The following is a 22,488-nucleotide window of genomic DNA, read 5'->3' as shown; positions in this document are numbered from 1 at the left end:
GTTGTAAATTTTTGAAAGAACAAGCATAATGTTTTGTTCAAGTTACAAATATTTCAGAGTTATATGCAACCTCCATTGTTCATATGTTTGTAACTCTGAAGCTCTACTATAAATGGTGGATCTTTATAACTTAAATCTCTAAATCAAGATTTGAAGACTTCAGTAACTCAGCTAGATGTTATGGGCAATTACAGGAGTGCCTGGGTGCGATTCTGTGGCCTGCAATGTACAGGAGGTCAGCATAGATAAGCATGATGGCCCCTTCTGACCTTAAAGCCTATGAGTCTAAGAACTTTCTGTAGCCAGTTCTCATGTGTATGTTCTGCTTGAGTCAAAAGAGATTTCCATCTTCTCGGGAAATATATTTATCTTTCTGTTCAGACATCAGGTGAGAACAAAATCTCTGTAGAGAATATTTAGGTTTAGGAAAACTAATATATTTGTTGGGGGATAGATTCAGGAAACCTCTTACTAAAACACCATTTTCTGTGTCTCGCCTTATTAAGCAATTGAATAAGCAAGTCAGTCTATCTACTCACTAAAGTACAACTATAGTTGGTCATAGTCCCATAAGACTTTTTGTTATGTGACCCAGCTTGACACATCCATCTTCTAAGTGATGTCTCTATTTTCAATGACAGGAAAGGAGTTGACCCTATTATTCTCTTGCCTTCATTCAGATCTCAACAAATACAAAATGAATTCAGTCTTGCTAGTTCTGAAATGCTGGGTTTAGCAAGATGCCCTACTCCAAAGAGAGTACTAGCTGAGAATGACCTTGGGATCTTCTGTGCTTCAAGGTTTGTTAGCGGGGTTAGTTGATTCCCCTGCATTATGGGTGGTGCCTAGGCCTGTTTCCGTCTGTGGGAAAACTCCTACAGTGACATGTTGGCCTCCGTGCTCTGCATTTTGTGCATGAAGGAGGTGGACACTTGCATCCTCACACAGCAGTGTTCCTGACATGTTGAAGTGTTTTGTTCCCCAGCATGTGGATTGCAAGCATGCTATATCCAGCTGCTGTCTGGTACACACATGCACATTTCTTCTTTAGAAGTAGTGAAGTCTCTGACTAGCAGCATAACTGACCTTGAGGTAACTAGGGTTCCTTTACCCTCTGGAGAGCTGTTCTTCTGAAGCCAATGCTGGAAGGCACAGAGACTTCTAGTATAGTTGCTTTAGCTGTTAGAAAGCTGGATAGGGGTCTAGAATTCTGTTAACATTACTCTGAACTTGGCCTTTCTCACAGGTTGCACCTGGGAATTTGGAGCCATGGTTAACTACATCAAGAAGACCTACCCTCAGACCCAGCTAGTTGTGGTGGGCTTTAGCCTGGGTGGAAACATTGTGTGCAAGTACTTGGGAGAGACCCAGGCCAACCAGGAGAGAGTGCTATGCTGCGTCAGTGTTTGCCAAGGGTACAGCGCATTAAGGTAAGTCTCTCAGGTTCCTGTGGAAGCACAGTGCTGGCAGCAGGGACACAAGTTGCTTCCTGCACTGCTAGCATGTATCACCCTGACCTCTAAGGATGATACACTCTGAACTCCTTATAAATGCTGCCTTTGCCTTCTGTAAAGAGACTTTACCTCCCTTTCTCTGTATCTCCTGTTGTGACCCCCTGACCAGATGGATTGGGCTTTTTGGTTGTTTGTTGAGAAGACTCCATGTTCACAAGTAAGAACATTTCTGACTAGCCTGACCAGTACAAAGCAGCAAGTATCTTGGGATTCATAATGCTCCCTTCTGGCTTTAATCTGGGATTTAGACTGTTGCAAATGGAAGCATTAAGAGCTCCCCCTAGTGTTAATAGTAATGTACTACAGTCCAAGTTTAGAATAGGTGATGGTGCATAGTAACTCAAAGTTATGGGTTAGAATAGAATCTTTGTGACTATTAATATAAGAACAGCCATACTGAGTCAGACCAAAGGTCCATCTAGCCCAATATCCTGTCTTCTGACAGTGGCCAATGCCAGGTGTCCCCTGTTACCCTCCCCTGTTACCAGTTCCCAGCCTCTGACAAACAGAGGCTAGAGATACCATTCCTACCCATCTTGGCTAATAGCCATTGATGGACCGATCCTCCATGAATTTATCTAGTTCTTTTTTGAGCCCTGTTAAAATCCTGGTCTTCACACTGTCATCTGGCAAGGAGTTCCACGGGTTGACTGAGTTGTGTGAAGAAATACTTTTTTTGTTTGTTTTAAATCTGCTACCTATTTCATTTGGTGACTCCTAGTTCATTCAGTTTTGTCTCATAATTTGGGGGGGGGGAGCATTGGGGAAGAGTCAGTTCTGAAAGTCAGAGCCACTCCACTGGAGAGCGAGACTGTTCCCTGCACTAAAGGATCAGCGTAGCAAAGATAACTTCATTCTGGCCAAGGAACCTAAATACTTTGGATTAAGAGATTTGATGACAGATTTCTAAACATTATAGAGCACATTTAGATGCTCTGACTGCATGCATAGTAATGCAGGTCTTGGTTAAGGAATAGCCATCTCAATATTCAGCCAAGTCTAGGGAAGAGTGCACATGTGGTTAAACCTCTGTTTCTAACCTTTGGCTGCAGAAGCTTTTTGGAAGTATTAAAATATTTTCCAAAGTTGAAATACAGCAGTTTAAACAAATGACCAATACGTCACCTCTGAGACATCAGGTCATAGCTGGCTTGAGTCCTAAGAAAGTGTGGAGCCTCCTATGAATGTTTACCCGCTTCTTAATCAGAATTTGTGTGCTAGAGAGATACCCCACACAACATTTCAGACATGGATTGGAAGATCAATGCTTTTAGTCTACTGTGGCTGCAGTAGCATAGCTGTGGAAACTGGCTGTATACAGGTCTTGCAAGTGCTATATCCGGCTCTAGTCCTTCCTTTTTTTTTGTCTATTAAAATGTGTGTTAAATTTCCATACTAGTAGCCAAAATTCCTGCTCAGAATAATGGTTCCCTGTATGCTGGTTTTAGTAATATCCCCTGAAGCTCTGTAGATTGGCAGTCTAGGACAGGACCTGTTGGCACGATATTGGACTCTGACTTGTCTTGGTGGGAGAGAACGTTTTTCCTTTAGTGCTTCTTGCAGTTCAAAAACTAGCAGCTTGTTGAGCTTGTGACTCCCTCTGCTGGCCAACCTTGTTATAGCAAATCTCCATTTATGGAACATCTGCTGTGCATTACTGTTCTTTTGGCAGGAGGGCTTTCCAAATAATTCTCCCTACCCAATCTCCATTGCTGATGGTTAAAGGAGGGCTATTAATAAAACTCCCTTAGAAGGAAGGTAGGGTGTGTTTTTGTATTAGGATACAGGTCTATTTGGACCTTTTCAGTCCTTAGTATACAGTGACTGAAAAGGTGGGAGGGTGCAAAACTTCTCCAGGCTTAAGAGCTAAACATCACTGCTTCCCCAGACCTGATCTAATAAATGAAATTAGCCTCTTTTATCAAGTCTGTTTGAAAGTCCTGAATACACATGATATGATGTAGTTTGTCAGTCTAGATGGGGAGATCACTTTTCTTGGTTGTACTGTCCCTAAGACAAATTCTAAGGTAGTTGGAGATTGATAGTAGAGAGACACTGAGGTCAAGACAAGGTAAAGGAGATTTGGCGGTCCATTGGAAAGAAATGTAGATGTTTGGTGCTGCAGGGCAGGATTTCCAGGTTACCAAAAGTGAGAAGCGGCTGCAGAGAAAAGCAGATTAAGGCCTTATTTTCCTCATTTAACTTACCTGGGGGGAGGGGAGGGGGGCAGTCAAACCCTCAGACTAAAAAGGAACATGTTTCTCTATTATGAAATCTCTGGTATCTGTGCAGGCTTGGTTTTGCTATTGTTTGCTCTTGACATTGTGGCCTTGCTCTCTACCATGTGGAAAGTAACATTCAGTATGAACAAGAGGATGTAGCATAAGTTCCTTTTTTTAATGGTCTGTGCAGGTTTCATAGGCATGAGAAATCATTTCATTTTGCACTAGGGATGTCAACGAGTAGTCAACTAGACGATTAACCGATAAGCCTAGACTTATCGTTTAATCTTGTCGACTACTCATACAACCCCCTCGTATCAGAGGCAGCAGTGGGAGGAGAGGCTACTGTGAAGCATTCTCTGTTTGTGGTGGTCCCAGGCTCTCTGTGGACAGAAGCTGCTCTGGGAGATGCAGAGCAACCTTTGTCCGAAGGGTGGGGGGGTCACCTCGGACAGAAGCTGCTCCACATCTCCTAAGTAACCTCTGTCCACAACAAGCCTGCCCCCCCTCCCCTCCCCCGCACAGGCAGAGGCTGCTTCGCAGTAGCAGTTCCTGTCTGCAGAGGTTCTAAGCTCCCCGCAGACAGAGGCTGCTCTGCATCAGAGGCAGCAGCACAGAGTGACAGACAGCCTGTCGTCAAGGGGAGCTGGTGTTTAAACTGGTTCCTGTTGTGGACTAGCTTCCCCTACCACCTCATACTGCTGCGTCTGTATCAGAGGCAGCAGCGCAGGGTGGCAGGGGGCTCCCTGGGAGTGGGGCCAGGAGGGCACTGGATGCTGGCCCTGCCCCTAGGGCAGGGGTGTCCAAACTTTTTTCAAAGAGGGCCAGATTTGATGAAGTGAACATGCGTGAGGGCCGACCATTTTTCCTGACATTCTTTGAACCATTAAAATTAAATGCAAATTAACTATTTTATGCAAAGTTTATTGCAAACGGCATACTTTTCATTTCGTCACATGGATGACAAATCTAAACAGGTGTTAAATCACTCTGCCTTTCATATCTGAAGGCCAGATGAAAAAAAAATCCAGGAAGCTGAAATATGTCAGGAACATTGTAAAGTACATTACATATTATTGGTAATAAAGGTTGTCTGTCAACTTTTAAGTTAAAAAAATATGAACAGGAACATAACACCAAGTATACATGTTGTGTCCAAATATATTTATAACTGATTTAGACCAACTGACATTAACTGAGATTTTACAATGTATTCATCTCAATACATATGGATTCGTTGGGGGCCATAAAAGATAGATATTGCCAAATTACCTGTGGGGCCGTATTAAACCGGAACACGGGCCGCAATTGGCCCGCGGGCCGGACTTTGGACATGCCTGCCTTAGGGTCTATTGAATAGTCATGTAACCTCAATGATTTCATGTTGTTATGACTATTTAATTACCTGATATCTAACCTCTCTATTTTGCATCTTCTCAAACACTTTATAGTATAAGGCCTGCTGTCTAAACCAGCAACTATGGAAAAGTGTGGTAGTTCTAAGAATTAACCTGAATTTAAATGGTGCCTGTAGAGAGCTAGCCAATTAAATAGTCTTTTTGTTCACAAGTATATGGCAGATATATCTTGGCTAGACATGGAGATAAGGAAGTCTTTAGGCTAAATTCCAGTCTTGCATTTAGCCATGGTGTTTATATCATTCCATGAACAAATGCCATTTATTCATTAACTCTCACTATCTGCTAGCCTTTGGTTTGAACCTGGGAAGTCCTGATAAACCCCTCTGTTCAATTACTTCCCCTCATGTTAATATTTAAACTCTAGAAGTAGTCAGTATTGAACTTCATTCCCACCATTCTTAGGTTGCTCAGTAAATAAGAGGAAGTATATATTTCTTCATTACTGTGTAACAGGGTTCACAGTTGCAGAAATGACCTGCTCATGACCTTTTCCTAACAAAGGTGTTCTGGAAGAGCACACATAATTTGACTAATGTTAATCATTCTGTGTGACTGACAATATGTTAATTTAGTAAGCTGTGAAATAGAGTTCTGACCTGTCGGAACAATTATAGAAACACCATTTCTAAATGTTGCCATTTCATTTATCCCTGTGTCCGCCAACCAATTTTTGTGGGTTTTGAAAGTTGACTTCCTATTTTAAACACTTTACAACCTTGTTGCAGCATAGAAGATCTGCACACACAAGCAAAATTGACCAATAGAAGAAACAGCCAAACTTGACGATACATGAAGTGCCGTGAAATGCACAAAAGAACATAATAAAATAGTAAAACATATTAAATCTCTTCCCTTAGCTTTCTTCATGTGTCATAGTTGTTACAAGGTAGATAGATAGGCTAAATGCCAAGTGTGACTTAAGATGAGTGTCTCTTCAAACCTCTTCCCGTAAATGTCTGAAGCTGCCTGGAGACTTTAGTGATGGTACAGTACAGTGATGAGTAACCAAGGCTAGTGAGTGGACTGCATACTTGACCCTCCATCTCAGTGGGCCGCAAGTTTGAAATCCAGTGGTGGGCAGTCTGCAGGCCCCATGCGGCCCATTGGGGTTCCATCTGTGGTTCAGCCCCCATATTTCCTTTCTGTCCCCTTCCCTCATGCTTCTTGTGCACTGAGATACTGCAGTCCTGCACTTACATTCTACTCCCCCTCTCTCCCAGCACTTGCGGAGCACTATAAATCAGCAATTTACTCTCCATCCCTGTTCCTCCCCTCCCTTCCAGAGCTTGAAGGGCTGAGAATCAGCAGATTCATGGCACTCTGACAGTGTTGGGAGGGAGAAGGAGGAGTGGGTAAGTGCGGGGCTCCAGTATGCAAGAGGCATGGGGCAAGAGGGCAGGGAGAGAGTGCGCAGGCCGCAGGTGGAACCCCAAAGGGACTAATGCAGCCCACGAGCCGCAGATTGGCCACCACTGCTATAATATGTTACTAGCTGTTGCCTGAGGGAGGACTGTATAGACATCTCTTCTGACGTTTGCCAAACTCTTCCATCAGGAAGTAAGCAAATTCCTACAGTTATCTTAATCATTGGTGAGAGAGCCTGCAGACTGTTTACATAACACCTTGTCATAGTGTCCTGGAGACTGTGGTTTATTACTCTATTCCAACTAGATGTACACAGTTGCTACCTGCTTTGATTTGTTGATCTATGCTTGTGTTTAGGGCACAGGAAACCTTCATGCAGTGGGATCAGTGTCGGAGGTTTTATAACTTCCTCATGGCAGACAACATGAAGAAAATAATCCTCTCTCACAGGTACGTTAGTAAACCATCTGCTATAAGAACAAGAAGGCCATAATGGGTCAGACCAATGGTCCATCTAGCCCAGTATCCTGTCTGCTGACAGTGGCCAATACCAGATGCCCGAGAGGGAGGGAACACAACAGGTAATCCTCATGTGATCCCTCTCCTGTCAACCATATCCAGATAAACAGAGGCTAGGGACACCATTCTTATCTATCCTGACTAATAGCCATTGATGGACCTATTCTATGAATCTATCTAGCTCTTTTTTGAACCCTGTTAAAGTCCTAGCTTTTACCACATCCTCTGGCAAGGAGTTCCACAGGTTGACTGTACACTGAGTGAAGAAAAACTTCCTTTTGTTTTAAACCTGCTGCCTATTAATTTCATTTGGTGACCCCTTAGTTCTTATATTGTGGGAATAAGTAAATAACTTTTCCTTATTCACTTTTTCCATACCAGTCATGATTTTATAGACCTCTGTAATATCACCCCTTAGTCTCCTCTTTTCTAAGATGAAGAGTCAAAGTCTTTTTAATCTCCCTTCCTATGGGACCTGTTTCAAAACCCTAATCATTTTGGTTGCTCTTTTCTGAACCTTTTCCAGTGCCAGTCTATCTTTTTTGAGATGAGGCGACCACATCTGTATGCAATATTCAAGATCTGGGTGTACCGTGGTTTTATATAGAGGCAATAAAATATTGTTTTTGTCTTAGTCTCTTTTTCTTTTTTAATGATTCCTAACATTCTATTTTCTTTTTTGACTGGCACTGCACACTGAGTGAATGTTTTCAAAGAACTATCCACAATGACTCCAAGATCTCTCTTGAGTAGTTTTGGCTAAATTATGATTATTGTATTGTATGTATAGTTGGAATTATTTTTTCCAATGAGTATTATTTTACATTTTGCATTACTTTGAATATTTAGATGGGCTAGCCAGCTTTACCTGCAAAAGCAGTGCTGAATTATGTAGATCCATATGGGATTATCCAAAGGGTAAACTGAAATTAGAGAGAATCCATCCCTAGAAATCTGAATAAGCTTCAGCTTCCTAGAATGGGATGATTTTAGCAAACAAAAGGGAAACTTGCCCAGCATCTCATTTATTCTTTGTCCTGCCCAGCTGCTTATTTCTGCCTTCCAAGGAAGGTCATTGACTGAGTAAATGCAAGATGAGAAGCGCAATGTTGTTGTGTGTTTGCCAACAGCCTTCCTTCCCTACTATAGACTTGGCAGACATCAGCAGTGTATTTTGCATGTGTTTTTCCTTCTAGCCAGAGACCTTCTTATCCTCAAGGAGGTGAGGAAGCACCTCTCTGTTATGCTCTGCCACACACTTAAGCAGAGTGTCAGAATTGCTCTTGTTGTGGAGCTAAGGATTCACGGCTTTGGGGTGTCGTTCTGTCAAACGCAATAGTCTAAAGTTAAGTTTGCTTTAAATGGCTCAAAACCTAAAAATGCACAGCTAGAGGGAATGCTCCCAAATACTGCTGATACCTATGTGCTCGCTTTACGCCCATGCCTTTACTATGGATGAGCAATAGGTCAGATTGAATGAGTAACTCTTATTGGCTGTCCACTCAAATTCATGTTGCTTCCCTCCCCTTGCCCACTACCACAGCCAAAACTGCTTTTAGATACTGATTGCTGCATGTTGCCTTCAAATGTAGGTATCTCCTTTGCTTAAGATGCCTAGAGACACTTGGGAGATGGGAGAAAATGAAAATAGATACCTTATTCATGCCCATTCCAAATGGCAGAGTTGAAATCTTGTAAGTGAAGCTATCATGTCGCATGCAGTGTGGAAAATCTTTCTGGAAGGAAGGAAACTCTTATCTGTGGGTACAGTGTGTGGGGATCCACATAATTCACTCCAGGTAGCCAAATATTTTGACATCTTGATGAAACTCAAAATGTATGAAGGGCTGTAATTTCCCCATGAAAATGGGTACACAGTATCATAACCAAGAGAAACTTGTGGCAGGCTTAAAGGAGGTTTTGTTGAGTTATCAAAATATTTTGCTTCCATAATGGATCTCTTATGCTCTAAGGCAAGTCCCCAAAACAAACTCCATCTCCACCCCACAGCTGCCTCTTAAAGGGGATGGAAATCCTGCAAGACTCTTGATATTCACAGCTTGCAGTCTTTGTTCTGGGGCCTGTATGTTTCCTAGCTAGAGTTTTGCTCTTGTGAAGCAACATATCCTCTCTTGGGTGTAATATCTGACTAGGACAATGTCCACAGTGAATAGCTTTCTGTTAAGGTAATGTCCCAAATCACTTTCTCTTTATGAAGTAACATTGTCTCCACACTGATGAGGCAATAGTACCAGATGGAGAAGGAGATACTACACCCATGATCTTTAACACTGTTAACGGAGCCACCCATGTCTTTGGTAAGAAGCCAAAGGACATTGCCTTTAACTGAAAAAGCCTTTGCTCCAAACACTTCTAATCCCTGGATATGCTTTGAAAAGTCCTCTATACATGTCTTTTAAATGCAGTTTTTCAGTGCAACAGAAAAGCATCTTTGTCCCAGAGCAGCCTGTGAAAGTCTCAGCTTACCTCCCTGTGCAGCTGGCCAAAGTTAACAAGCCATGCTCATTCTTAAGTAAATCTTCATGGATGGGGGATATAGTCCTCGTTTTCCTATCAGCAGTAGCAGACGCAAGCTTTTCTGAGCGGGATAGGGCCTTGCTGCTTGTGTGATAACTATTTTCTGCTGCTGTGTTTCAGGCAAGCCTTGTTTGGCGATAGTGTTAAGCAGTCCCACAACCTAGCAGACTCAGACCTGAGCAGACTCTACACAGCAACGTCCCTCATGCAGATCGATGACACCATCATGAGGTATGACTGGGAGCATGCTCTTTAGCACATCTTTTCAAATTCTCACTGATGTTGCCCTATTACTTGCTGCTAGGTGGGTAGAAAACTCCTGAAATTTGCTAAGTCAGCAACTTTGTCAAAATGTTGACTAACCCTCCCTCCCCTCCCCAAATCTTTGCCAACTTCTGATCCAGCTTTTGACAAGGCCTCTACTACTTTTTTTGCAAAAATCAAGCATCCAAAACAGCAGTCAGGGTTGGAGACCCATTTTTCTGGGTATTGTATAAACAATCTGGGAAGATAGTCCCCACCTAAAAGATTCTAGAAAGTTGAAACCAGTGGTGTCTAGGCCTTGGACATGAAGTGTTTGGGGAAGTGATAGGCTCATGCTGGCTCCTACCAAATTATATTGTAACCCTTGCCTGACCTTCAACTGTGTATTTATAACACAAATGGCCCTTACCTTTAATACCTCTCTCTTCTAATTTTAGCAAATCTTACGGTTTGCTTATTTTAATTCTTGCTGTATTAATAAAGTCAAGCACTAAAGGCACCTCTTATTGTTCAGTATTAAGCATCAGCCTTTTCGTAAGTCTTGCCTCTCCAGTTTAACCCTTGCTTTTTAAATATTCTAGCACTAATTCAGTGCATTCCCAATGGCCTTATGTTCACCCTTTCCAGAGCCTCCCCTAAGACCAGGCACTGGCATCCCCCCAAACCAAAAACCACCATGGCCACAAAATAACCACCCAAGCCAACAGATGGTAAAGTTAGCCAGCTAAGCTGCTGAGGGACTGAAAGTGTTTCCCCCTTCTGCTCCTGGGGAGAGCTAGGCTTTGTAAGCTGCTTCCAGGGAAGGGGATTCCTACTGTGTGCCCAGCAGGAAATGAGATCACTGGAGTCCTGCTATCCTCGTTTCTTTCTTAAATGTGGTAGGGAAGGACCAGGTCTCCCCAGCTGTGGCCACAGCTTAGGTGCTTGGTTTCATGAAGTGGGAAGGAGATAGGGGGATTGGATTGGACACCATTATGGGAAAAATCTAGCAAGGAAACTGAGAAGTTTACTTTCTTGAGAAGGCTTTTAACTGCAGTGAGTTTCAGATCCTAAAATGGGCGCTTCAGCAACTACATCTTCAGGCTTCATAACTAACTGAAGATGAGATCCCAGCAAGGTGTTTTGAGAGTGCCTACCATATGGGGGCTGTTAATGCAACCAGCCTTAATTATTCTCCAGTCCCCTCTCTGTCAAGATTGCTGATAACCAGAAAGAATGATTTTAAAGATCTCAGGTGTGACTAGGCTTCCTCATCCATATCCTGCTCCACAGAAGTTATTAGTGTTTAATTTGCCATCTGTCATACCTCTGGCTTGCTACTGTGCTGCACTTGCACAGTGCTTTGGGGAACTGCACACTTAGCTGGCAGTTTCTGTGCTGCTTGCCCCTGCTGGTCATGCTCTTGTGAAGAGCTCTGTGATTGTCCCCTTTGGCAAATAAGAGTGGAACATTTCTTCTCCTGTGCTTTGTTGACATTGGAGTTTTACACTGCGATGGGCCTGAACAGATGGTCTAAATTAAAGCACTGGAAAGAGGTCACATTGAGCAGTTTTTGCTGGTGGAGTGGACTAGATCAAACATGTGTATTGGTCAGTACTGTGAGTAACTGTTCTTGCCTTATAGTTATTTGTTTTCTTTCTCAGGAAGTTTCATGGCTACAGTTCCCTGAAAGAGTATTATGAAGAGGAGAGTTGTCTGCATTACTTACACAGGGTGAGCTGCCACTGTGGAGGTTGTTATGGTTTTATTTTTCTCTTGGGAATGAAGAGGAATGTTCATTGGTTTCTGCACCACTGGTACCTAGCTGTTATGTCTCTTTTTTCCTCCATGTGTACGAAGTGTCAGGGCTAGCAGTTCTAAGGAACCGAATGGGAGTTAAGCACCAAAACCCATTGACATTCACTGACTTCAGTGCCCAATTCTTTTAGGCTTATTTGAAACTCCTAGTCCAGATCTTCATCTGGGACATCAGTGACAGTCCCCTCAAACCAAAAGGAATGTTTTATCTCACATTCAGGCCTTCAACTTATATTAAATGAAACCAAATTCTGAGACCCTCACTGCAGAGCTATGTATTGGTGGTACAGTTATGCTCTTTTAAAGATATCAAACAAGTATCATTCTGATCTATACAATTCCAGAAACATTCTAAATAAATGGTTGCACTTTGGAAAGAGGCATAGAACACCGCCTCTCAGGTCAGATGATCAGATATTGCAGAGATTCAGGACTGCAGAGGCAATGCTTGGAAATGTACTAGTTATCCCCCATAAGTATCGCTGGGCCAAATGATATAGAGGTGAATAGGTTACCAAAGCTCAGTAAAGCATTAGGGTTTTAAATATCCAAAAGTAAGTCTCTCCTGTTGCACTGAATGCGTGGAGTAAGACTAAGTCCTATCAACTAGCCCTTGATGATTACTTAATTACTTCAGCTTCAAGACTTGGGTGAGGTTGATTCAGTAATCTGATACAAAGAGCATGTTGCAGTCCAACTTCTGTCCCTTAGGCAGAACAATAATTACCCAGAGTGTCGGAGGAAGGCACTCAGTTTGGCAATTTTTTTATGGCGACAGAATCCTGTCATGGTCATGGCTGACATCTGATCCTCTGCCGTCAGCCCCTAATCAAAGTCTGTGTTTGGGCTGCATGGCTCTCTGGCATGCATAAGCAGTTCTCGTCAGCGTTTGGAGGGAGCCTAACAAAATGATGTTCTTCACATTTCTTGCCCAGACAAGCATAATTGAAGTTTTACTATTATTCCATCTCTGCCAGTTTATGATTATCCCATGTCTGGTTTCAGCAGTGCATTCTTCTTAGGTGCTGCATGCCCCCTTCAGAAGCCAGAGACAAACATATGTTTGACCCTCTGCCTAGCAGCGATAGCTTAGATTCTTCCTTTCAAAAGCTGAATGCAAATGCTCTCAAGTATTGACCACACTGGGTACCTCGTGGGTACCAGTTATAAAGAAACTATCTATTGTCACTGTCTGGATCTGTCTGTTACTGGTGATTACCTGTCATACCCAGTTTGCCCTTTCAGCAGTTCAGCTGAACCATATCATATGCTGCAGAGCATCCCAGCAGTGACAGTCCACAGGCATGGTTTTGTTTGTGTATGTTATTACTTTATTGATGTTGCTGCACGTGTAGGGCCATCACAAGACATGGCACTCAGTTGTGGTGTCTTAGGCAGGTTGTGAGTAGATTCCTTTTGCTGTTACAAGATTTGAGTTGAAACCACGAATCTATAACTCACTGGTTCTCTGTTTCTATCCATCTCCTTTCATGGTGCAGATCTATGTTCCTCTCATGCTGGTTAATGCTGCTGATGACCCTCTGGTACATGACAGTCTCTTATCAATCCCAAGAGCTCTGTCAGGTGAGTTGAATGCATTATCAAAATAGACTATTGTTTTTCCCTCTTCATCACATTATGAATTACAAAGCGTTGCAAGGTTTGCTTGACTTGACTGCAGACTACCATAATCTGGTGAATGTGTACTGTGTAATCTCTAAGAACCACCATTCACTGAGAAGGTTCCAAATTGTATTTTGGTAGGATCTAATGAATACAGTCCAGGTTAGTCCCTGGTGGGCTGCCAGACACTTTAACTATGTATCTGCAGGTATGGCTGCTCGCAGCTCCTGTTGGCTACAGTTTGTTGTTCCGAACCAATGGGAGCTGTGGGAAGCATTGCAGGCTGGCCCACCACTTCTCACAGCTCCCATTGTCTGGGAATGGCAAATGGCGTTACCAGGAATGGTGAACCATGGCCAATGGGAGTTGTGAGCAGCCATACCTGTGGAGGCTCAGGTAAACAGAGAACTGCATCCAACCTGCTGGCCACTTACTGCCCACTCCTGCCCTTAAACATCACCGTTGGTACCATTATCTAGGATGATGCGGAACTCTGCTGTTTAACCTCTGCAGTTGACTTCTGAAATCTTATGTTCTTTTCCTCTTTTAACCTTGCAGAGAAACGGGAGAACGTCATGTTTGTGCTACCACTTCATGGAGGCCATCTGGGCTTTTTTGAGGGAGCTGTACTATTTCCTGAACCTCTCACGTGGATGGATAAGCTTGTGGTACAGTACACCAATGCCATCTGCCAGTGGGAGAGGAATAAGTCTCAGTGCTCAGATACAGAGCAATCGGCATCTGGGCAGGAGTAACTGCCCCAAAGACCCACTTGGATTTGTTTCACTATATTTCCCTCTTCTGGAACTCTTGAGTTCCCTCACCTGCTTTTTCAGGTTTCCATCCTCTTTGTGACATCCTGGGACTGGGGTTTGGCCACAATGTTTCCTTCTGAAATGGAGATACAACAGAGGAATAACTGGCATTGTGGATCTTTGTGTCTCCTTATGGGTTTGCAGTACACTGCTGCATTTGAAGAACTAGCTTGCTGCTTTTGTTTGCTGGTTAGGGCTTGCTGCAGGATTCTCATACTGTGAGGAAGTAGAAAGTCCCAGTACTGCTGACCTTCAGGTTATTCTTCCACTGGTCAGGACTCTTCACTGAGTTAACAGAATTTGTTTAGCTGTGGATGAGTTGTGCTGGGAGCTTCATTTCCCCCTCTGGTCATATCTCTCCTGACACTAGGGAGAACCCTGAATCAATCCATAGACACCAGCAGTTCAGTCTGGAGTCCACTGATATGTGGCTTACAAAAAGAGTGAAACTTTTGAGTGACAAGTAGACCTTCAGCCTTGCACATCTCATAAAGCCCTCTTGCCTTTTCCGGCAGTGCCCATAGCAGGATGCAGATGGGTTAGGAAACACAGAGCAACTTGTCAGAGCTTTAGCTCTTGCAAGGGTGGCAGCATATTCTGCTACCCCTGCATTTTTCTGATGACCCTCTGCATATAGATGAGTTACATGTTGGTCATTCATTGGATTTCCTGCTATATAAACACTCTCACACCAAGACAAAACAGATAGCCTTCTTGTGACACTTGCCTTTTTTAATGTAAAAAGTTTTATTTTATCACTGTATTTTTGTGTTTTAATCCAGGCCTTTTTGAAACGGGTTCTGGTTAATGCATTGAAACAGCTGATTGTCAATCAGTGGGGTATATCCATTTTGTTTGAAAATATTTCAGAGAATGAATACACCCTTTCTTAAGGAGTGTCTGTGGGGGGAGATCATCAATATCAGTTCTTGCTTCTTCTCTCCTTTTGTATGTGCCAGGGTAGAATGTTCCAAAATCTTTCCCCTAAACTTTCAGAGCAATGAATGGTTTTGTTTTTCAGCCATATGACTTGCCTTGTAGTTGATGGGAACTGAATGTCTCTAGCCCTGCATAGCTAAAATGTTTCTCTGTATGACTGTCCTCACAGTTATTAGGATCTGGTGAGCCTGTCTATGTCCAGCTGGGCATTTGTATCCTCCTGGCTTTAACACCCTTTCCCCACCCAGAATGTCCAGCATCAACTTCAGTTAATGCACAAGATGAAGTGTGGTAATTTGAAAGTCACTTGCATACTTTCTTCAAGTAGGAACTGATACTATACTGTGGCCCAAAGGGCTCTTTTAAGATAAACACCCTAGAAGAAGAACTCCCCCATGACAATCAAAGATCTTAATTTAAAAATAGAAACAATCTGTCTAGACAGTGGAACTTTGTGGTCAAACTTTGCTTTACTTTCAATCCTTCGGTATCCTCATCTCATTATTCCATCTTTGTGATTCCTTTCATCATCCATTTACTTCATCATCTGCGTTCCTGTCATGCTGCTCTCACCAATTAGCACTTTATTGCTTTAGCCTTGGTTTTGTGTTCTAGGCACTTTAGTTGAAGCTTAAGGATAAAACACCCTGCTGAATTTCAGTCCTGTAATACTAGTGGAATAAGCTGCTTGGGCCACATGGTCTCTGAACTTCAGTAGATTGGAGAGATTTTTGTTTAACAAAGCAATAATTAAGTACTGTAGCAAAGGTGTATTATCATATCAGGAAACTAACTCCTTCAGTTTGCCTTAGGCCAGCTGCCTTGGCCTGTTTTAAACAAACTGTGGTTACCCTGTGCATTGTTGTGGTTAGAGTTCAGGTTCTGCTCTTGTTCTAGAAGTAGAAGAAATGATCATGCAAAGCCACAGCAAGATTTGGGCACTCTTGTGGCTGGTTTCAAGGATGTTTCAGGGCATCAGTTAAGGGCATCTTCGGATGGTGTTTGTGTCTCTTTGTGCTTATCCTCTTGTCCATAACTAATCCACAAATCAGCAGAATAATCATACTGGGCATTCAGATTTTGAACGTGTCCTAGTTTCAGTAGCTGTTGGTATAAATAATTCATGGGACATAACTTAGAATATCAGTCACTTTTTAAGAAGTTGAATATAAGCCCCTGTTATTTATACCCATTGACATAGATACATGATATCAATGTGTGGAAATGTGGATCTAATATACAATGGATTTGAACTTAGCCAGCTCTGTAGTTGTTGTTCATAGAACACCAGCTATGCAAGAGACCAGACTGCCCTTCCCACAGTAAAGAATTCCCTCTGCAGATCACTGTGTGCATTCATTCCTCCAAACCCTGCATAGCTGCAAATAGGAGGAGTAGTCACTACAGATGGTTCTAAGAGAACAGAAGTCCTCCTTAGCACTCATCAAACTGTTGAAGCTTCAAAAAGCAGGCAGAACACAGACATTTGGATATTTCTTGATGTATTTGAAGCACAAAATGTTTTTGCCGTTTCCCAAATAGTTGCTTGAGAACTTGAGTTGTTTTCTCTAATAAAATAATTATGAACTTCCCTCTACAGTATAGCTGGGTTTACAGCAATACTAAACTAAGCCCAGTTTTGCAACTCTTCAAAACTTTCCTGTAAACTCATTGCATTGCCCTTGCTTGCAGAACGTCAGTTCTCAAAAAGTAAATGAAGAAGGCTTCCTTCCGTGGTGGTAACTTGTAACCATTTTCCAACGGAAATAAAAGGGATTGTTGTTTTGGAGGAGCTTGCTTTGGGTGTTCAGATCTTTAGCTGCTGAGCCCAGAGTTTGCGGTAGTATACATTTAGTGTTAAGAATCTGCCCCAAGAGGAGCTCTATCTCTATGGATGCAGCAAGGGAGGCTTTGACTTGAAAAGGCTTTGCTCCATGCTGTTTGTGATGGCATTTGGTCTCCTGTTTCTTAGGGCATGGAGAAAAATGGTGATGTCTTTGTCTCTTCAAACACAGAGATACAGTTTAGTGTAACTAACTATGGCAGGTGACCAGGCAGTCAGTGACTTCCATTCTTGCTGAATACTAAATGTAACTCCTCCTTCAATGAGAAGAGCTGCTGGGGGAATTCCTAAACCAATGAGAGTTCCTGCTTGTCCAGTCAAATTGGGCAGGCAAGCAGAGATTCTGCTATTGGAGAATCCTTTCATGAGGAAAATTCCAGTTTTCTTTCACCACTGTTTGCAGGTGAACTCTGTCACTGCCTCTTTCTTAGTGAGCTGATCCTTCCTGCAGTCATTCCAGGAGAGAGAGCATATCTCTGTAGAAAGTAAAGCCTGTTTCATGGCTAGACTAGGTGCTAGAAGATCTTGAAGACTTAAGGAAATTACCAGCATCTGTTCCTCCTCAGAGGTAGCAACAGGCAAAAACTCTTCTCTGTCTTGCTGCTTGTATAGATTTCCATAACATGCACTTACCCTCACTATCCAAATACAGATGCACTCACCTAAGTCTTAGACTTCAGGAGCACTTAGCATCCCAGACATCTGGAGTGGTTGCTTCAGCGGGGAGGTGGGGGGGATGAGAAATGGAAGTAGACTTGAGTCTTGGTATTCTTGCTACAATAGTTCTTGCATCTTCAGGTGAGCTGTCTGTTCTCTAATGCACTTGAAGCAGTTGTGTTTGTGTTTGGATTAATGCTAGCAGTTGTGAAAGTTGGCTTATCTAGTTTTGGGAGAAAAGGGAAGGAGTTATTTAAGGCTTTTGCTATGCATGTTAAGGTTCTCATTTGAGTTTTGAGACTTAAGTTCACCCAACAAGATTTTTGTAGCTAGAAAGGTTTAATAAAAACTCCTCCTCGGGGTGACTTAGCGTGTCTTTGAATGCATAGGCCGGGGCCAAGTGGTGTAAACTTTTAAGAGCTTCCTTGACTTACTGGAAACCATATCTGGTAGCTCATTTCTTCTGCCTCCCCTCTGGCTAAAAATCTGCTTCACTACATATTACTATATTAAGGTTTCTGGAGAGGGGACTTCTTGTATTAAACCCTACAGCTGGAGTGGACAGTGCACACGTTTAAAAAAGGGTCTGCCACTAAATATCAGTCCTAACTTACAGTCTCCCATGCACTATGCTAGCAGTTGTAATGTGATGTGGGCATATGCATACCAGGGACCAAATTGAGACCATCATGCTAATAGCATATGACCTAGTTCAGTTTTGTGCTCTTTCCTTTAGAGGTGAAAGTCATGTATGTGCATTCCAGGCCAGCAGAGAGAATTTTTTCCACAAGAGCCTCCTAAAATGTTCAAAAAAACCTCCCACATTAGTTATAGCAAGTATTCAAAGTGTAAACCTCTGAATACTTCCTGAAATAGCCTGATCATGCACATGGAACAATGCAGCTCTTCTCTTTAGATCAGCTGAGTGAGATGGAAGCTAACAAGCGGATTTTCTGAATTGATAGTTTCAGATTGAGGAATTAGAGGTAAAATGAAATAAATGTCACTAGGGCTCTATTAACTAGCACTTAGCATCGTAAATTTGTGTATCTCATCATTGGATATCATTGGCATTTAGAAACAAACATCAGAAAGGGACTCTCCTACTTAGGTTGCATCCAGTTCTCCCTGAACAGTTAGATGGTCCAGCCTTCCTTCCACCGTTACCAGGTATCTGAAGACATTTGAACTTTGCAGGGGACAGTGGGCCGTGCTGAGACTTAGAGCATGAGGAACTTGTATTCTTTACCTCAGATCTCCCAGAATCTTTAATAGCCATGCTCTAATGTTCTCCTTTTGAAGAGTTTGACAGGGTTTCCTGTTGCAGATGCACCGTGAAGGCACCTGAAACTCTCTGTAGTCTTCTCCTCAGCACTTCTTGGCATTGATTCTTGTTTATCAAGAAGTATTTGTCTCAAATTGTGAGCACTAAGTTATAACATAGAGTACTGAAATCCATGGCACTTGACTTCAGCCAAGCTACTTTTTCTTCGTCCATCCCAGTTCTGTTGAAGAATGTAGTCCACAGCCCTTTAGAAACCTAGTGCCTTTCCCTTCATTTCTCTCGCTTCCTTCTCCACATCAAGACAGTGGCAGCTTTCAGTAATATATATCCGCGGTTCTGCTTGTTGCTGTGATCTACAGAAAGCAAACACCTGACTTTTTGGCTTCTGGCATCAAAGCTAAAAGCAGCCTGGCTGTGGGTGAAATGTCACTGAAAGATGGGTGTGTGCTGAGCTAGGAAAGGACTTTGGGTTTGGGCAGCTTAAAATGAGCTATAGTGTATGTCCTTATGGCTTAAAATTATAACTATATAAGCAGGAGATAATTATACATCTGACTTCTCCTGCCTATAGAAATGTAAGGACTGACTCATAGTTATTGACCAAAACATGAACATGTTTCCTTTGCAAAATCCAAAAGATCCCATGTTCTAATGAGCTAACTTCCTCAGTTCACTAGCTTGGTGGCCAAATAGTGTACAGCAAGAGGTGTGGTCTGTCTCTTTATCCAATACATCGAGTGCATTTGGGGGATTTATTGCCAAAAGTAGTGACACTGCTCTCTGGGCAGCAATGCAAGGAGCTTCCTGGAAATGTTGTGCCTCTCTGGGATTTATTGATGGTTGTAAAACTTCTTTACAAGGAACCTAGAAAAGGACCCAGGCTTGTGTTAGTAGGCGGTGTATGGACAGCTGTGATGCAAGCCATTCAGAAGGCTGTGTGTGTCCATTGCTTGTTTTGAGTCAGACACCATGTGCCCTTCCATTGGCAGTTGTGTATGTTTGGGTAGCGTGCAGTAGCCATAGTGACTCAGAACAGCAATGTTTACTGCAAGAGTCCAAATCTAGGCAGAAAGCAAATTGCTCTTGGTGTGAGTACACTGTTTTCAAAAGGCTGTTCAGAACAGAAATTAGGGTGCACCAAGCAGCTTACAGAGAAGTGCCTTGCAGTGCTCCAGGCCCCCTTTTTTGCAAGACATGATCCTGCTGCTGTGTCCTCTCTGTTTCCATCTGGACTTGTTTTCTCCTAACTCTGATGATTTGGCTGAGGTGCAGTGACAGAGATCAAATTATCCGTTAATCATCTGGGTACTGTACTTCATTTAAATATTTGTATCCTTAAAACATTTGTTTGCTGGTTAAATCCAAGGGCACAATCACTGTATTAAAGGGCAGCATTGTCCGCATGGGGGCTGCAAGAGGAGACAACCTTTACCAAACAGATCCAATGGCTGCAAGAAGAGTTCAGCCCTGCTTCCTCTGTGTGTAGGCTTATTTTCTCACCAACTTCTAGCAGCCTGTTTAGCTCTAACCCTTTTGGGGAGCATTCAGGTCTGAGTCCCATAATTGGCTGCATAAGTAGGGGCGTATGCAGCCTGTTATTTTTGTGTGACTGGCAAGCATATTGCAATGCATCTGTCTTGTCATGCAGAGAACATGGCTATGATCAGAGGAGGTAGGACATCATATCAGAGTGATCAGTAAAAGCATGTTCTACCAGAGTACTATAACTTCTGGTGGTAGCTGCCAATTGGGAGTCCTAAGAAGTATGGCTGATAGGCCAGATTTAGTTAAAAAATGACTATTTAGTTCAGGTGATGTTCTCCAAAACAGTTGATTTTTCACAACTGTTCAGCAATTGTCTCTAGTCCCAGATGTTAGTTTGCAACAAACCTGCATTTCTCTTAATTAAGTAAGCACAATTTTTCAAGAAAAGCTCTTTCCCTCTTTCCCAGATGCCCCCAAGCAGAGGGAAGGGGAAGGGAGGGTATCCTGACACCTCAGGAAGCCAGATCTGTAACTGTGCCCTCTTTGATTTCTGCCAATGCAGCTGCCTTAGTGGAGTGGGTTGAGTGTAACTTTTTTTGGTGTCTTTGAACTCTTGCTATTCAACTGAAATTAAAAAATTATGAGAAATTTTGCTTCCAAATAGAATATCTGGAATCATTATTTCCACATTCGTGATCCTTTTAACTTTAAATGTTGCCCAGAAAAGGTTGTGATGGTATGCTGAGAGCTGCCCCCAGCTGCCAGATTCAGAGTCAGATTTTCAGGAGCTGCCAGCTCCTGGGAAGAAGATTTGCAACTAGCAATGCAATTTTTCTATATCTGGTGACGTTTACCTTTTAAAAAGCTATAAAATGTGTCCTTGATTTATTTTTCTTGTTAATTTGTTTTGTTCTTTATTCTGAGTAATGTTAACGAAGGTCATTGCAAAACAATGTAATTTTGTTATCTTTAATTCAATTGAATTTCTTTACTTAAAAAAATAAAGGACTCACTGAGTTTAGGTGTGTGTGTGGTAGCTGTGTATGTAAAAGCTGGTCTTTATTAATGGTTTCATTTTTCCTGAATTAATTTTCCTTTTCTCTGGGAGACCCCAAGCACCAATAACATTCAACCATGAAACAGCGCAAAGCTAAGGGCTTTTCTGACTGGGGCGTATATTGCATCTTGTTCAGAGATGGTAGCCATAGCTCAATAAGGGCTATGAGATATGAAGAGTGGGAGCCAAGTGCCTTAGAGTAAGGCAGAATCCTGTGACCTCTTAGAGCAGGGGTGGGGAGCCTTTTTTGGGTTGGGGGCTGCTGACCCACAGAAAAATCAGTGGGGGCCACACACAAGTGAGAGACAAACAAAAACAAACCCTCACTGATTTGACCCCCTGACCAAGAAAGAGAAAGTCACTCCCCGCATTCCCCTTGCACACCAGAGTCTAGGGGAGCCCAGGCTAGTAGATTTTGTGTGCTTCAGACCGATGGTGGGACAGTGGCGGGGTGGGGACTGAAGTGCCAGCACAGGCTCCTCAATGCTGGGGAGGGTGGGGAAGCCCCAAGACTTGGGGGCCAGATCCAGGCAAGAGGCCTTAGGTTCCCCGCACATGTCTTAGAATGAATTTGAATTGCTATGAGCTGGAACACTTCAGACAGTCTTTGAAGTACCAGATTCACAGTTGCTTGAAGTATGTTCCAAAATATTGCTTTCCTCCCTCTCCCCACCCCTCTCAGAAGGTGTCAGAGTTGCTGGAAATTCTAAATTTCCTTACAAACTCTGAATTCCAGCCTGATCCATGCTCTGGGGTAGAACCCTTCTTACTTTTGCCAGAAATTACTACTGTATTCTGAAGCAAGCAGATTGGCGATCTGCCAAATCAGATACCTGGTGAAAGAATTTCAACATTGGCTAGTTTTATTATATAGCTGGGGGGAAGGCCATTTTGTTCCTACACACTCCTGTTGGTTTGTTGCCTTATGCTTGAAGTCAAGCCTTTAATCATTTTTGCTGCCTGTCTCTGTGCCTTTTGAGATGAGTTGACCAGAACAAAACCATGTTCATCTGAAACTGCAAAGCTACTGGGGCCAGAGCAAAGGGTCTGAAGAAGCTGCAGCACAGCGAAGGCTCCTGCAGCAAGGTGGCAGAGCTCTGACTGAACCTGCCACCAGGGCCGTCCCTCTGGGACTGTGGAACCT

General features: G+C 42.8%; 1 protein-coding gene across 2 annotated transcripts in view; it reads left to right on the top strand.

The window, feature by feature from the left end:
- Positions 1-21,308, top strand: part of ABHD2 (abhydrolase domain containing 2, acylglycerol lipase) — a 77,575-nt gene extending 56,267 nt beyond the window's left edge. For both annotated transcript variants that reach the window (XM_075897067.2, XM_075897068.2), the window contains 6 exons: positions 1,247-1,430; positions 6,880-6,972; positions 9,700-9,810; positions 11,487-11,556; positions 13,140-13,224; positions 13,822-21,308. In XM_075897067.2, the coding sequence (XP_075753182.2) occupies positions 1,247-1,430; positions 6,880-6,972; positions 9,700-9,810; positions 11,487-11,556; positions 13,140-13,224; positions 13,822-14,018 (740 nt within the window). In that variant the 3' untranslated portion in view covers positions 14,019-21,308. The remainder of the gene's footprint in view (positions 1-1,246; positions 1,431-6,879; positions 6,973-9,699; positions 9,811-11,486; positions 11,557-13,139; positions 13,225-13,821) is intronic.
- The last annotated feature ends 1,180 nt before the right edge of the window (positions 21,309-22,488 follow it).

This window comes from Pelodiscus sinensis, chromosome 14, assembly GCF_052426305.1.
Source record: "Pelodiscus sinensis isolate ZL-2025 chromosome 14, ASM5242630v1, whole genome shotgun sequence".
NCBI lineage: Eukaryota > Metazoa > Chordata > Testudines > Trionychidae > Pelodiscus > Pelodiscus sinensis.
Note: the sequence above shows the minus strand (reverse complement) of the source record. Positions and strands in the feature narration are given on the sequence as shown.